This window comes from Buceros rhinoceros, unplaced genomic scaffold (genome assembly GCF_000710305.1).
Source record: "Buceros rhinoceros silvestris isolate BGI_N320 unplaced genomic scaffold, ASM71030v1 scaffold32127, whole genome shotgun sequence".
NCBI lineage: Eukaryota > Metazoa > Chordata > Aves > Bucerotiformes > Bucerotidae > Buceros > Buceros rhinoceros.
The window spans coordinates 2860-17054 of NW_010420989.1; the positions used below are offsets into that span (position 1 = coordinate 2860).

The 14195-nt window shown below is 39.0% G+C and overlaps 1 protein-coding gene across 1 annotated transcript; it reads right to left on the bottom strand.

Annotated features, from left to right (window-relative positions):
- Positions 1–286: 286 nt before the first annotated feature.
- On the bottom strand, positions 287–11210 carry CDH5 (cadherin 5, type 2 (vascular endothelium)). Its single transcript, XM_010139509.1, has 11 exons — positions 11022–11210; positions 8400–8688; positions 8194–8310; positions 7277–7441; positions 6687–6874; positions 4967–5220; positions 4246–4388; positions 3298–3422; positions 2112–2220; positions 1580–1825; positions 287–780 (listed from the first exon to the last, which is right to left on the bottom strand). The coding sequence occupies exons 1-11, from the start codon at positions 11208–11210 to the stop codon at positions 287–289; spliced, it is 2319 nt and encodes a 772-aa protein (XP_010137811.1).
- Between the last annotated feature and the right edge of the window lie 2985 nt (positions 11211–14195).

The window sequence follows — 14195 nt, forward strand, 5'->3', positions numbered from 1 at the left end:
GGATAGGGAGAGGAGTTGTCCTAGAAGACCTGAGCAGGTCCTCAAGCAGCAATTTTGGGGAAAGAACTAAACGTTACCAAGGATATCAGTGCTGGGGAAAGTCAATGTATGTGATCTGCATGTTTCTCTTTGACCCTACTGCTGTTGTGGGTTTTTTCATGTGTGTTTGAAATCCTAGTACGATTTGGGTGAAGACCTTTGAGTTCTTCTTTGGCCACTGGCAGGCTCTTGATGTCTATCTGACATTAAGAAAAAAGGAGGGCGAAAATTCATGGCTAATCTGAACTTAATACACAAAATCTTCATTTGGTTCTGATCCATAGAGCTCAGCTAACATTTTAAATCTGGGTCCCCAGTCATTTAGAAAGTCATAATCAATATCTGAGTCTGAGGAGCCTGACTCCAAAGAACTGAGAGATTCTGCGATGGACTCGGCACCTTCATAGCCATAAATGTGAAGTGTGTCATATGGCAACAAATCCCTGTCATTGTCAGCTTCATCCTTCTTAACCTCAATCATCATTTCCATTTCTCCAGGACCAGAAGTTATATTTCCAGGAGGCTTTTGGACTTGTGCATATGGAGAGGGAACTGCTTCTGGCTTTACACCATTCTTGCGGACAGAGTTGAGTACAGATACATCATAGCTGGTGGTATCCATTTCACCACCACCTTCTTCATCGTAAGTGACAAGCTGCTCGTGAATCTCTGCCACGCTTCTCCCAAGACCGCTCAAATCCTTCTTGTGTCTCTTTCTTAGAAGAATTAGCAATGTGATAACTGCAAAGAAAATTTAGATAAGCACAGGTAAATAGAGAAGTAAGGAAATAAAACAAATGCATTTAAGATACGTAACACAGTCTGGAGTGTGGTTTTTTTTTTTTTCAGGATGAGGTTTTTTAACACATTAAAAAAATAGCTTAAAATGCTATTTAATGGTATGACTGGTATGTTCTCAAGGCAGTTCAGTCTGTACAGGAATTGAACAGCTGACTCTTGAGCTGGAATCACAAGTCCAGATGCATGGTGTCACAAGTTCCTTGAATCAGCCACTGCCTTGAAGAGGTAAATCTTTCAATGCCATGCATCAAATGCTCCTTATATGGTAACTGCAGAGGAGACCTCTTCTCAAGCAAGAAAAAATGTTGCCCCTTCTCTGATGATTACACATAGAGCAAATTGGTACTGGTCTGCTGTTCTGGTACAGATTTATTTATGTATGTGTGTTCACTGTACTGTTGAAAGGGTTTCTGCACTACCTCAGCCTTTGGAAACAGGAATGTTATTGGCCCAGCACAAATTTCCTGTTTTATAGCTGCATATGAGCCTAGTAACAATGAATCAAGTGTATTTTACATACATGCAATAACCTTTTCAGTGACTCAGCCTTTCCAATAGAATGAACATCTTTGTAGCTGGAACTATGCTAACAGGCCAAACAGAAAGAGCACATGAGATGAATGAATCAAATAGTGTGACCATTTTATAGCCACAAAGCTTTTGTAGATCTCAGTTAAGGAAAAACCAAAACAATCCCTGCATTTTAAGTCAGAGAACATTACAAAAGTCAAATACTTACTAATGATTGTGAAGATACAGATAAAAATTGCTACCAGTGCTTGTATACTAACTCCAACTTGTTTAGCTCTTTCCTCGCAAAAAGTGAAGTTGCCTTTTTCATTACATTTGCAGACACTGATGACAAGTGTATTTGTGCTGCTGAGCTCAGGTTCACCGTTGTCTGAGATGATGACAGGCAGGTAGTGGATTTTGGCAAGTTCACGATTAAACTGTCCGTATTTGACAGTGATATTAGCTGTGTTATCTGGAAGAAGTAATGACATCTAATTAAGTGATAATCTCTGTGAGATTTTCCTTATAGATTATCAGTCAATTGGTAACATTTCCCCTTAGATGGAGCCAGCCTTTAGGGAACCTAGTGAAACTTGGGTGACAACAAAAACGTTTTTTCCCAGTAAGTTAAGTGTTTTAAAATAAACCGTTCCTTAGCTCAGCTAGCCCAGTCATAGGTCATTGCTACAGCTTTTCTCCCCTCTGACCTAGTGTCTCACTTTGGCTAGCTGAGGAAATGCATTGCAGGGATACGCTACCGTAGTTCTCAACCAAGGAGAAGTTGCTATCTTCTGTGGCCAGGGAGTATTTGAAGAAACCTGCAGGTGATATTTCATCCTTGTCAGTAGCTGAAATCCTGATGATTACCTACAAAGACGGAAGAGGTCATAATTTTCAATATACATTGCCTCCAGTGATAAAACTGCTGACAGTATTTCAGTTAGAACCAGGCTGTGTATCCTGTATAACCCACTGGTAAAGGGCAGGACAGAGATAATCTTGTGATGCTCCTCTTCAAGTTCTTTAAAGGCAAGTAATTTCCTTGCAGGTCTTCAAAAAAGAGTGATCTTGCCCCTTCATTCACAGGTGGGAAAAAAAAGAGGAAATCTTGTGTAATTAAAACATAAAAAAGCCTTATGCTCAAAGACATGGCTCATTTAAATACCTAAGGTGGCTGTCTTCTGAAGTGTTCAACTGACTTAGAAGTATGACCGTCACTTACCGAATGTCATCGAGACTGCCACTCCTGAGTGACATACTCGTTTTTGAAAACCTCAGCCTGCAGTAGATTAGATGTATAAAATGTACAAAATGTGTATGGTTATGTCCCAAAGGTATGTTAAAAATTGAATGAAAGGTGAATTAATGCCATGTGTGTTCTAACAGATTCGATCAGAGTTCAGTCTGTGACAGACTGGAAGTCTCCTAATTACACAAACATTACATGTGTGGGTTAAATACTTGTGTCTGAGGCCAAATATCTAAACCCACAAATACTGTCTGTGCATGCAGGTAGTTGCAGTCTGATGAATGCTACAATAATGTTGTATGCAGCAATGCTTCTTGTGGTATTTTGAAATGGGTTCCTTCTCAGTATCACACATGAACATTTGTGTGCAAAAACTGAAGCGCTCGTTTTTGCTCTGCAAGGCTTGACTGTGCTTCACGGTTCAGCTGCTGATGCACATACGTATGAAAAGCCTGGAGGGAGAGGAACTGTGCAGCCCAAGTGCGTAAGCAGATAAAAGTCAATATTCCAACAGTGTAAAGTCTTGAAGAGACGTTTCTCACCACTCATGTTTTGGAAATCAGTGAAATGAGCAGGTGCTTGGGTATGAAAACTGAGACTAGCTTGCATTTACATTTTTCTGTCGTTTACATCTTTTGGTTGAGTTGCGAGTAGATAATTCAGGTTTAAGGGAAGAACTCTCTCTTCTGTCTCACCTTTCCTGGTGCAGCATTTTCACACACTCTGGCTTCCTCAGGATAAACAAGTTCGGGAGCATTATCGTTTTCATCAGTGACTATTACGTGCACTTGGGCATGTGATTCTCTGTCAGAAAGACGGCCTGAAATGACAGTAGTAGAACAGGTCTCTGAGATGTCTGGAACCTCAGTGCTTTCTAGTCTGCACATTCCACTGTTTGTGTCTACCTCTTCCTGCTTCCTGCATGATGATTTTGGAGAGTTTCCAGTTCCATCATTAATTTATATTTTTCCTTTCACAAATTCATCTATTTTCTTAAAAACTCTCCTATTTGCCTAAATCAGCAAGGATCTATGAGGAAGAAAATGACAGTTGCTTGTGTCTTCCTGATTCTTCACGCTGTATGGCTATGGGATCCAGCATTATTCTCTGGTACTGAGACAACAGGCGCAGGACAGGCCATGTTTATAGCAGCAAATATCTTTCACTTGCCAGAAAAGGCCAGCCTCTCTCAAACTGACTTGGGACCGACCCCCAGGCCTGCCCTGCTTCCTGGACCTGAGTGTGGCTATGTGGGGATGCCCGTGCAGCCGTGCAACCTGGGTGGCAGCGTGGGAGGGGGACGTGTAACTGGGTAAGGGGTGAAGCTGGCTGGGATGTCTCTGCTCTATCCACAGGCTTATCCTTGTTTCCCAAGCTGTTGCTTCTCCTCATGCCCTTTTTATTCCTTGTAACAAACTGAATCGATTTTCATAATAGCTAGGGGTCAAATCTTAAAACTGTGTTTGACCTGTTTGTAGGTACTCGTTTGATTTGGAAGATTACCGTGCAAACCCCACAAGCATCCCTTTCTTTTGTAGCTTACAACAGGCTGTCAGGTTGTGGCTTTCCTCTCTGATAAGCCACAGTCCTGCTATAAAGTTGTACGCTGATTCCTTTCAAACAGGCGAGTGAATAGCACTTACCATCTTCAAGGATTTCAATTGCTGCTACAGTGATATTGTATGAGGAACTGAATTCTCTGTCCAGAGGCTTGGGAAGTTGAATAAATCCAGTATCAGATACCCTAATGTAGTCTCCGTTGGGATTAGCTCTTTGTCGGATAAATCTGTTTTTTGTTTAAAAAGAGATAGGTCAATGCAATGATAATGCTGTGTTTCACTTCAGGTCTTAGTGGAAAGTCAGAGAGTTCTTGTGTGACAAACCACACCAAGATCTTGAACAGGCAGTCTCAGAATATTTCCCTGAAATTGCGCAAGCTGTTAGAGCAAAATATATCCATCTGAAATTTCCCCTACTAGTGTCTGTAGCTGTTTCAGAAGTCTATTTTCTTTTCAAAGCACATGCTTAAGAGAGTTATTACAATAAAAAAATGTGTCAACAAATTATAACCATGTAAAGATATCTAAGATTATGCATTTCCCCATGAACCTGCGAATGATTTATCAGTAAGTTTATGTGGTGATTGCATGGGTAAATGTAATTTATGTTCGTATTTGTTGGTTACCATATGTACCATGGCTGCAGTACCAGAAAAATAAAATCAAATTTTTAAAAAATTTTCTTTTTTTAATATGCAGATTCTGAAAAATAGGGCCAAAGCCTCATTCTTTGTCAAATTCTTGATTCATTAACAAATTCTCCACTTCAGAATAGAAGTAAATATTAAAACTGGCGTTGTGTTACCTGATTTTTCGTTTAGCTGCGTCAGGGTCATGTGCAAAAACTGAACCAAGTATTTTTTTTTCTGGATCATTTTCCCTTACTGGAAATTCATATGGTAGTTTAGTGAAGACAGGAGGCTCATCAACATCAGTGACTTCAATGGTGACTGTTGAAATGCTCCTAGAGCCACCGGATTTAAAATAGCGAAGATCAACTGTGGGATCTGTTGCTTCAATGTCAAACCGGTATTCTGCTACTTTTTCGAAGTCCAGGGGCTAGAAAAAAGACAAACACAGATATTCTTCCTTTGGAGATGTCTAAGTAAACTTTGCATTAGCTATCTATGCAACTTGAAGCTCTGCACTCTAATTCATGTTTGGAAATATTACCAAATTGTATCTTAGCTAGACTCTGGGAGGGAACTGCTCTTTCATCAAGTGGCTTGAGCTGCTTCTGGTTTGAACAGATTCATCCAGTATTCTAAGTTCAGCAAGAATTTCTTGGTTTAAATAATTTTCCTGTAATTCTGTAGCTACCAAAACTTGTTTAGCTCCTTTTTCTCAAAGGTTGGGACCAGATTCTCCTCTTCTAGGCTAGGCTTTCCGTTCTGAAGTCATTCAAGGCAGATTTCAAAGCTGTGCTGACTGATAGCTGGGGCATTTAGTGATAGGCAACATCTGCTTCCTTGTGATTCCCATTGACTGAGGTTATAAAAGGAATCACACAGTGGATGGAAGGCCAGGAAGGAGGCCAGTAAGAAATGTCCAAGCTATTACTAATTTCAAAGTTTGGGTCCCTTTGCACTATTGCCTCAATTATAAAAGCACTGTGAAATATACAGTAGTTAATTGTGGTGATGCTTGTTTTTCCTCTTTGAGTAGATACTGCAAGTGGAAGTGATAGTGCTTATCTAGCAGTTGAAATTTTATCTCACCTACTGCATATTTAAAATTATCACATGTGCATGGCATCTTCTTAATGACATTTCTAGTCTGTAACAGTTACAGAGAGACATTTGGAAATGAAAAACACTTCACTGTCAATCTGAGGATTATAGGAGGTGATTTATAGTCCTTCCCTTTATTTTATTTTTTTTTTTACTGTAAGTCGATGAAGTCAATGAACTCTTGCCTTGGCAGTGCTCTGCATATGCAATAACGTCCCTTGGTACAAATCAAGTAGGTCTGAGAATTAAAAAACGAAGAGCATACTGTAATAAAGGCTTTGGAGAGTCTGTGCCCTCTTAAAGAGTTACAAAGAATTAGTTGGGAAGCTCTGAAAAGACTCTGAGCAAAGTAAACGAGCTGTGGCTCAGGTTGGAGCAAGTGCCTAATTGCAAAGGGCACTTTTAAAAGAGTGCTCAGGTAGATTTGTTTTCACTTGGGCTGCAGAAGGGAGAGATTCTTTGACTTGGTCAGTTGGTTCAACTCCTTAATTAAGTCACCGACTCTTTGAAACATCCAACTATCTGAAGTTTGGGAAAAGCCTGTAATGTAACCTGAATATCTGACATAGTCCCCGTTGCACTCTGCAGTAAATCTAGATTTTCCTGGGACTGGCAGTTGAAATGGACTAGGTAGTCACCAGCTCTTCTCACAGGACAGGGTTTTCAGGATGAATGGATTTCGTGCCAGCTTCCACGCATTTACGTTTTTTTCCTGCTGCCAGTCCCGAGCTGAATGAAACGTTCTTGTTACACACAGAAAACCGAAATGATCATCTTTGTTACTGGGAAAAGTACCTTCTTTGGCTTAATAATTCCTTCATTTGTGAATGGATTTGCTACAATTTCAAAGGTGTTCCTGTAATCTCCTCTAACAAAACTGTATTTCGTATTTCTATGTTGTGGTTCGTCAACATCTTCTACTTTGACTCTGCCAACTTCTCCTCCTACTGAAATGTTTTCAGGAACTCTAAAGTGAAATGATGCTGTGAAAAAAAATCCAACAACAGGGAAGTTAGAGCTTAGTTAACAATTATTCTTAGTTTATAAACATACAGGGAAATATTTCATTGGGAATTCAGCATTATATATCTCTGTAGACAGCACGTTGTATTTTTCATAAAAAGTATAATTAATTCTCAAAACTGTCAAAGTCTCGTATAAAGTGATGAAATTAATCCTGATTTTTATTTTCTCCTCTAGGAGTGCGTCACCCAGGAAATGCAGCTAGGGCTGAAATACGGAAGACCACACAAATATGTAAGATTTTTTTTTTTGTTTTTTTCCACTTTTAAGAAAAGTTGAATTGTGATGAACTCTAACATAAATTTGTTACGGTTGTGTCAACCCTCGGTTTCCAAATGATACAGCACTTGCATTATACTTACAGTGTTTGAATACTGGGAAGTTGTCGTTGATGTCAGATAAAGTGATAATGACTGTAGCTGTGCTTGAATCTCCAGAAGACCCTGGACCATCTTTTGCTTTAACAATAATTTCATATGTTGATTGATTCTCTCTGTCTAAATCAGCCCTTGTTGTGGAAATCACACCTTTGGAAAAAAAAACCAAAACATCAAATATGATTAGATTTTGCAGCATGTCCAACATCTCTTAATTCTGACGGGTAATTTTTGTCTTATGCCACACGTGCAGCTTTAAGTAGCATTTTTACAGTGCTATCTTTCTAAGGCAAGTGATGTTAGAAATCTTTCTGCATGACGAAATATTTGGGAGAATTTCTATAATGCATTCCTTTAAACTGACCTTTGCTGCTTAGAAGCTGTCTAGTGATGTCTAAAGTTGATCACTACAGCAACTAGAGAAGTTTTTCTGAGCACCTCTTTATCTGAGTCATTTGCTTTAGAGTACTAGTATGATTACAAGAGATACTGACAGTATTTTCAAAACTGGGTGAAATTTAATCAAGAAAGTTTAGTAAAGCAAATGGTTGAGTTATTGATTATTGAGTTTATGTATTTCCTTTTGGTCAAAGGAATGATATCTACACTAAACTGAAAATATGAACTTGTATTAGCTCCTAGTTAGTATCTTCATTACAGGGGAAAAAATTACCTTTGATCTTCTCATTTAGTTCACAGCACCTGATGGCCTGACTTTTAGTTCGTTTCTTGATGCAGATGGTGGCATTGAGTGTGAATGAAAAATCTTTCTAAATATGGTTCAAATTATATTTTTTGAGTTATTATCCCCCTTGTCCAGAATGAAAAAGGCTTTAAACTATGTTCTCTTTCAAAGTATAAGGTAAGGAGAAAGTGTAAGGACATTCGCATATCTGACCTACCAGAGTCATCGACTGTGAAGTATTCGTCTCCTTTAATGACTTGATAGGTAACTGTGGCATGACCTGCAACTGTTGGGTCATCAGCATCTACCGCTGTCACTTTGGTGACTGAGGTTCCTGGAAAAGGATTTTCAAACAGCATATGTAGTATAAATTCTGCTTTTTAACCAGAAACATGAAGGGAAATGGGTGATGGCAGAACGTACCTACTGGTGACATTTCCGGGACAGATCCATTGAATACTTTTTGTACAAACACGGGAACGTTGTCATTAATATCATAAACCTTGATAATGAATTTAGATGGGGGTTCCAGTGACTGGTTGTTTCTTCTGTCAATAATGAGAGCTGTCAGCTCATACTCTGCTTTCTTTTCTCTGTCAAGCCTCTCAAATGCGTATACATCACCACTGGTTTCTTCCACTTTAAAAATGGTGTTGGCATATTCACCTTCAATAATATACTTAGCGTTGTTGTTCCTTACACTTGACGTGATCTAGAGGGAAAGTATAATTCCAAGAGATAAAAGTGGGCTTTGGCATCCGGACGCCACACAGTTTCTGCCAGAAGATACACACAATCAGGGCTTCCTCAGGCTCCGTTTGAAATCAGAACAGCCATCAAGGCTTTTGATGCCAGCTGGTGTATTACTGAACAAACAGCACCACAGCAGCTACAACCATGCAGGGTTATAGAATGAAACTTGCATTCAGGCTGAAACTTGCTTGTTTATGAATAGAGGCTTTTTTTGTTTTTTGATCGTATCTCATATTTCCTAAGGATATAAATTGTTCATGCAGTTAACACATACAAATGATTAACCTCGTTAATCTGAAATATTCAGAATTAAGTCTGAAATAACATGTGCCACCGTGTTGTTTGAGCTACTCCTGTTTGCAAGTAACCTTCTGAAATTAGCAGAGATTTTGGTTAGAGTTACAGAATCAAGTCTGTATTCACAGCTACTGATACTATTCAGCATTAGCTTGTATTACTTAGGATTTAGCAGAATGCCTGCCATAGCTGACAGCTTTCATGTGTATAGTCACATGTAATTTCTTTATAGTCATTCTTTAGCTCACGCTGTGACAGTAAGAGTAAATTTCCACCCCATGGATTTTAAAATTTAAGATCATATGTAATGAAGAAGGGATGGGGTAAAAGGAATGAATATTAATAAATTTTAAAATAATTTAATTCAATCCCAAATGGTTTTGCACCATTTTTTATTTAATCTGCAGATAATCTGATGATTCATCCTTTTCTGTACCTTCTCCCATCTAAGGACACTGATAGAAGGTTTAAACCACAATTTTCCATGCACTGTGTCATCATTCGTATTTCAGCAAGTCATTTATCAATAATTGCTGGGTTCGACCAAGAGTTTCTAGTCTTTTGTTCCTGATGTTATCATAAATTGCACCTGTTTGGTATTCAGGATTTGATTTATCCTGTGGTTGTAATTTACTGTTGAACATGCTTTCATTTCTGTTTCCTATTATGAAATGTGTCATTAAAATTTTCCTCCCTCATTCCACATACTTAATCATGCTTTTGGCTGCCGGGACTGCTGAAGAACAGTTTTCAGCTCTGGAGAGGTAACATGAGAAATTACTTCACCCTTGTCTGAAAGATAGTATAGTCTGTGCCTTCTTTCTCAATTTTTATTTACTTATTCAATGTAAACGGTGTAGCCTTCCAAGATTGCTTTTTCTAAAACTGAGGATGAACATACAAGGGAAAGCATCCAAGGTCATGAAAGAAAAAATCAGAATGCATCAGCATATCCTTGCAGCTGTCACTCAGTTCTGCCACGCTGCTGCTATGGCCTTTTTTAAAGGGTTTATCAAGTGTTCAGTCCTGTAAATGCAACGCCCTGAACACTGCTACTGCAAAAGTAATCAGACACATTCCGCTGTTGAAAGACCACAGAGCACAGTACGAAGTGAATTACTCTTATTTAGGACAGCTCCAGGAATAGAAGCTTTTCCCTCAATCTGCTGCTGAATTGGTCTGAAATGAAACAGAGATACCCTGTGTTAGCTGAGGGTACCCTATGGCCTCTTTTCTCTCTCCCTCGTCCTTTCTGGCAGTGAGCAGCACTGATCCTGAAAGGTCTGTTTCACTTTGCCAAGACACCTTGACAGATGCTGATTATTGTACATGGGAGGAAAACATAGACCTGCATTTATCTGAGAAGTGTCAAAGTAGTTCAGTTTGAAAGACTAGATTGGAAGAACTTTGTCTGGGTGATGCACAGTTAATCATAGGGTTTTATGAGCACTGCGCTGAAGAAGATGGGTTTGCAAGCAGGTCAGTGCTTGTTATTTTTAACAATTATTTTCTTTCACTTTGTGAAACCGTTTTTTTGATTGTGTAACAGTATTCCTAAACATAGCATTTTTGGTATCCGAGCTGAGAGATGTAAACTGCATGTTTTTTTAATGCAGATGTTTTTATTAGCTGATCTCCTAAGTTTTTGACAGGATCTTGAGCTGCCAGAAAAATACTGACATCAGTTGCCAGACTTCCTTCCTAACTGTGCACCTGCACGCAATGCGATTGTTTATGCACAGTGGATGCTCCATACTTGCCATTCTCTAAAATGTGTTTGTATTCTTCAAAAGGGTTAGAATCCCTTTGACATTCTTCCTGATTTACTCTGTGCCCACATTCTTAAGACTTTAACACGTTAGTATATTGGTATTACGTCCCATTTCTATTTCCTTTTTTTCTCTTCTATTCTGCCTAGACGGCAAACAAGTGATATTTTTCAAGATACTGATCTGCTGTCTGCACTTCTAACTATTCTAACAGGCCGCTGTTTACCTTGCCAACATGGTGTGGTAATGGTGTATCAATCTCTTCTTTGATATGCAGTTGGTTCCATATCCAGTCTCTTTTCAGTCGTTTATGACTAGCATTGTTTGAAGAAAAGTTTTGGTTTGTGTTTGGACTTCCTTTGTTGGCAAATGCTGGAGCCAAGAACAGTGAGAAAAGTAGAATGAGGTGTTTCATCTTCTTTTGTAGCCTAGAAAGTAATATAAAATATGAAAGCTATGTAGATAACAGTGGAATCAGATTAGTTAGAGAGAGCACACATAGAAGTGCAAATGGACTTCCCTTATATAGGAAAGTTTGATTACTTTCTGTGTTTCTTTTCGTGTGCCTTACCATCAAAATTGGCAATATCAGGCTTCTTCCTTCCAACTGTAAAAACTAAAAAAAAAAAATAAATATTTGAATGAAATAAAAAATGTGAAGGTTTGGAAGCTAGCGTAAAAGCCAGCATCCACTTGAGCTACCACACTTAATGTGAAGGTTCAGTAGCAGAGATGACCCACTGTGTGTTATGGACAGTGAGCCTGGCTGCAGAGCATAGCCCACGAGGGCAGCGGCCATGGGAAGCAACTCCAGGGCTGAGCCAGACCAAAGTTTGCACTAACTCAGCTCCTAATGAGATGTTCCAGCTTGACAAACCCAAACGCAATGTTTTGATTTGCCCTGACACAAACTGTGCTCTAGTCAATTTCTTCATATGGTAAATATTGATTTAGAATAAAATCTATATTTTTGGTGGAAAAAATGATTCATGTGAAATTTTCAATCAGTTCCAAGTAGAATGTAGTAAATTAGCTTACTGAGAGAGCTCATTTATTGATTCAGTTCCTTGTCTTTTGAAACCTTTGATGTCACACATGAAGTTGTTATCTCCTATTCTCAGGTTTTACCATCTACAAAATGCTAACTTGTGAAATTATTCTTGGGTGAAACCGTATTTTTGCATCATATATTAATATTAGGAAACTTTAAGCTTGACTTTCGTATCAGATTAATTTTCTTACTAAATTTCTCCTTTGCAATATAAAGGACTGTCAGGGAACTTTAACACTCAAAGAATCAGACTTTAAATTACACGTAAATGATTTTTCATTAGCTTTTAGGAGATGTCAGCATGCCCATCAAAAATAAAACCATTAATTGTAATAGAGAAGTTGACATAAGCTGACATAACACAGGTTGCTAGATGCGAGATTAAATAAATACTTTTGTCAGGAAGGTGCTGAGAAATTTCCAAAATTACTCTTTGGTAGCTAGGCAATCAATGTTACCCTGTGGTGCAGCATCATTGTCAGTAAAAAGATTTTATTTACCATGAAATTTTTGCTTTCCTGTACTTTCCTGTCTTCTACATTGTTGTACATAAGGTGAGGAACACTCGTTTTTCTTTGTGCTTGCGTAGGAAATGACCAAAGAAGGTGGCTTTTTAATAGCTAAGCTGTGTTTCATAGAGTTTTATGGATTTGTATAAAACTTTTTGATTTAGCTAGTTTTTTGTATTTATACACTTACTTTGACTCTGGATATTTTCGGAAAAACAAGTAAGATTTAGTTGTTTGCTTTGTTTTATTTGTGTACATGAGCGTTCTGCAACTGGGTAGTGGAAGGCATTGGAATGATTCTGTTGCGATTGCCAAAGTCTGTTTCTTATTCATAAAATTAAAAACATGATAACCAAAGGAAACCAGTTGATTAACATCAACTAGTACAGGCTGTAGTTTTGTTAAAAAGCAGGCTGTGCTGTATAAAAAGTCATTTTCCCTTGTTACTCTGACGCAGTGGAGATCTCCTGTACTGCTGTAGTGAAGAGATTAGATGTAAAACTGAGGATGATACTGCCCGCTTCGTTTCACTGGAAGCGATGCATGTCCAGACATCCTTGCAGAAAACATTTTAAACCTAAATAGTCAAATCTCCACTAAAGCATACCAGTCTCAGTATAAACCTACTTTGTAAAGAGAAATTTTATGTCTTCCCAGTAACATTTTCCTAGTATTTGCCCCTCTGTTTAATAATGCTCAATTCAGAGTCTGCCGTGCCTGCTTGTCAAACTCCTCAGGGTACTTCTGTCGCAGTTGCTGAGAGCGATTACTAGTAACAGCAACCGCGGGACCTTTGGTATCCTCATACAGGGGCACTGCTTATCGGAAATTGAAGGCTGAAATTCATAACGAGAGTACGGTTATCTAAACAGGAGCACTGGGGCTGTGGTAATATCCTGATTATTCCTGAGGATCCATCAGCAATTGCAAACTGTCCTTTGAAGAAGGTGGCCCGTATGCGTTTCACAGTTCAGGCCTTGTCTGACATTGGCCATTAATACAGAAAGTGCTAGAGTGAATCTTTTTAAATATATGCATGTTTCAGCTGAAAGTGAAGATGTCCCTTCCACTCAGCAGGTCTGTCTTGGTGTTCTTAGATTTTAAGGTGGTTTCACTTCCTTTAACTCCTCATTAGCGGATTCCTTGCTAATACCTGTCCAACCTCCTTGCTAAGGTAACAGTTCCTTTGTGAGCAGTCTGGTGGAGTTTGGTTTGCCCTCTGGTATGCCACTAGGGCAAACACAGACCGAGATAAAAGAGCTCCTTGCCAAAAATTACTTCTATTTTGTCTTTGGCATCTTTCAAAATTTCTCTTTTTTGTCTGAGGTAACATTGCGCACTGAAGGACTTTGCACGCTGTCTTTTCTAGGGACGTTTGATGGGCATTGCTCCACAGGACAGCCTGATTCTGAGAAGGCCTCCTCTGCGATACTATGCAAGTTTTCTATTCGGCAGCTGGATGTCCACTGCTGTTGAATCAGTAGCTGAATTAATCACAATATTTAAAGAATACCCTTCTTTGGCAGCACATACAAACGCTTCAGAAGCAGGACCCTGCCGAGCAGTAACTGGATAAGGGCATTGTCCTGGTGTGCAGGCCATGTTCCATGGATGTTAGCGCTTGACAAGCTGTACTAAATACTCTCTCTTTTCCTGTCTGTGATAGTTTTTTCTTTCCAGCAGGTCTCATTCGAAATGCCAGAGGTAGTAGCAGAACAGAGATATTTCTGTGCTTGAGAAGGGGAATGCATTCCCATGGAGTCAGAAGCATGAAAGTTTCTGAGGGATGACAGGTGTATGACATGTAGGGGTTGGCTTTTCATTCCTTCTTGCGGCTGGC

Bases quoted from the DNA above. Each gene is read 5' to 3' on its own strand.
- CDH5 (XM_010139509.1), bottom strand. From the start codon at position 11,210: ATGAAACACCTCATTCTACTTTTCTCACTGTTCTTGGCTCCAGCATTT. The intron at 3,423-4,245 runs GTAAGTGCTATT...CTGTCATTTCAG, and splicing joins AATTGAAATCCTTGAAGATG to GCCGTCTTTCTGACAGAGAA. The intron at 781-1,579 runs GTAAGTATTTGA...TTTTCTTTGCAG, and splicing joins CTGTATCTTCACAATCATTA to TTATCACATTGCTAATTCTT.